The following is a 1,185-nucleotide window of genomic DNA, read 5'->3' as shown; positions in this document are numbered from 1 at the left end:
CAGTCTGCCCGGCGGCAGCCCCTTGTTGGCTTGGTGAGTTCCCTTTGCCCTGTGTCAGGGCTTGCAGAGCCTGGGACAATCACTCACACCTGCCTTGTTCCTCTGCAGCCTAGCTACCTCCTGCAGTCGGATGACATCCGAGCTGCCCTCCTGGCCCGCTATCCCCCAGACAGTCTCTTCCAGGCGGACCGCAATTTCAATGCTGCCCAAGACCTGGATGTCTCACTGCTGGAAGGAGACATCGTGGGTGTCATCAAGAAGAAGGACCCCATGGGCAGCCAGAATCGCTGGCTCATAGACAACGGGGGTAGGTGGCTGCTCCCTGCCCTTGCCACCTGCTGTGAGTCCCCTCCTCTGGTCCCCCTGCACCCCAGTCTGAGCTTGCTTCCTCTCCCTCTCTGCAGTGACCAAGGGCTTTGTGTACAGCTCCTTTCTTAAGCCCTACAACCCGCGCCGCAGCCAGTCAGACGTCTCTGTGGGCAGCCACTCTTCCAATGAGTCTGAGCACAGCAGCTCCTCTCCCCAGAGCAACGCCACACTGACCTTCAGCCCCAGCGGGGCAGCCGTCACCTTCACTCAGAAACACCTGCAGGACGTGGCCTCCCCAGCAGACCCGTACCAGTCCCCGCAGCCCCCCTCGGAGATGGACTCCCCCTCTCTGCCGCAGCTTGGCTCTGGTGACAGTACAGCCCCGCTGGAGGCTGGTACAGTGACCTCTCAGCGGCGCTACAGCCGCCCCGAGCTGGGCTGCAGCCCCAGCGCTCGCAACGGGCACCCTGCCAAAGCACATCTCAGGCCCGCGCCTTCAGTGGAGGATAGAGACTCAGGGCTGGAGAGCAGCGAGTCAGAGGGCAACCAGGTGAGCCCTCAGCCTCCCCGGGGGGGGCTGAGGATGCTGAGGGCTGACCCCCTCGCTTGAGTGGGGGCTGAATCATCCTCCTCCCCGGCAGTGACCAGGGAGAGGTGGGAGGTGGAGGCTGCTTTGTCCCAGAGGGCTGAGGTGGAGGATGAGACCTTTTCTCCCAGCGGCAGAGGTGCAGAGGCAGAGAACTAGGCTGTAAATGGGGGTGGGCAGGTGGAGGCAGCTCCGGCAGAGGCCAGGATGGGGCTGGGACTGTCACTGTTTGGGGAGAGGAGCAAAAGCCCACACATCCTATGCAATGCAACAGCAAGGCTGAGTGGCAT

The 1,185-nt window shown here is 62.8% G+C and overlaps 1 protein-coding gene across 1 annotated transcript in view; it reads left to right on the top strand.

The window, feature by feature from the left end:
- The window catches only part of DNMBP (dynamin binding protein), a 28,808-nt gene that overhangs the window by 26,329 nt on the left and 1,294 nt on the right, over nucleotides 1-1,185 (top strand). Inside the window, 3 exon segments of the mRNA XM_009323319.1 lie at nucleotides 1-33; nucleotides 109-307; nucleotides 405-861. The exon segment at nucleotides 1-33 is cut by the window's left edge and continues 23 nt beyond it. Coding sequence (XP_009321594.1) covers nucleotides 1-33; nucleotides 109-307; nucleotides 405-861 — 689 coding nt within the window.

Source organism: Pygoscelis adeliae, unplaced genomic scaffold, assembly GCF_000699105.1.
Source record: "Pygoscelis adeliae isolate BGI_AS28 unplaced genomic scaffold, ASM69910v1 Scaffold294, whole genome shotgun sequence".
Lineage (NCBI taxonomy): Eukaryota > Metazoa > Chordata > Aves > Sphenisciformes > Spheniscidae > Pygoscelis > Pygoscelis adeliae.
Note: the sequence above shows the minus strand (reverse complement) of the source record. Positions and strands in the feature narration are given on the sequence as shown.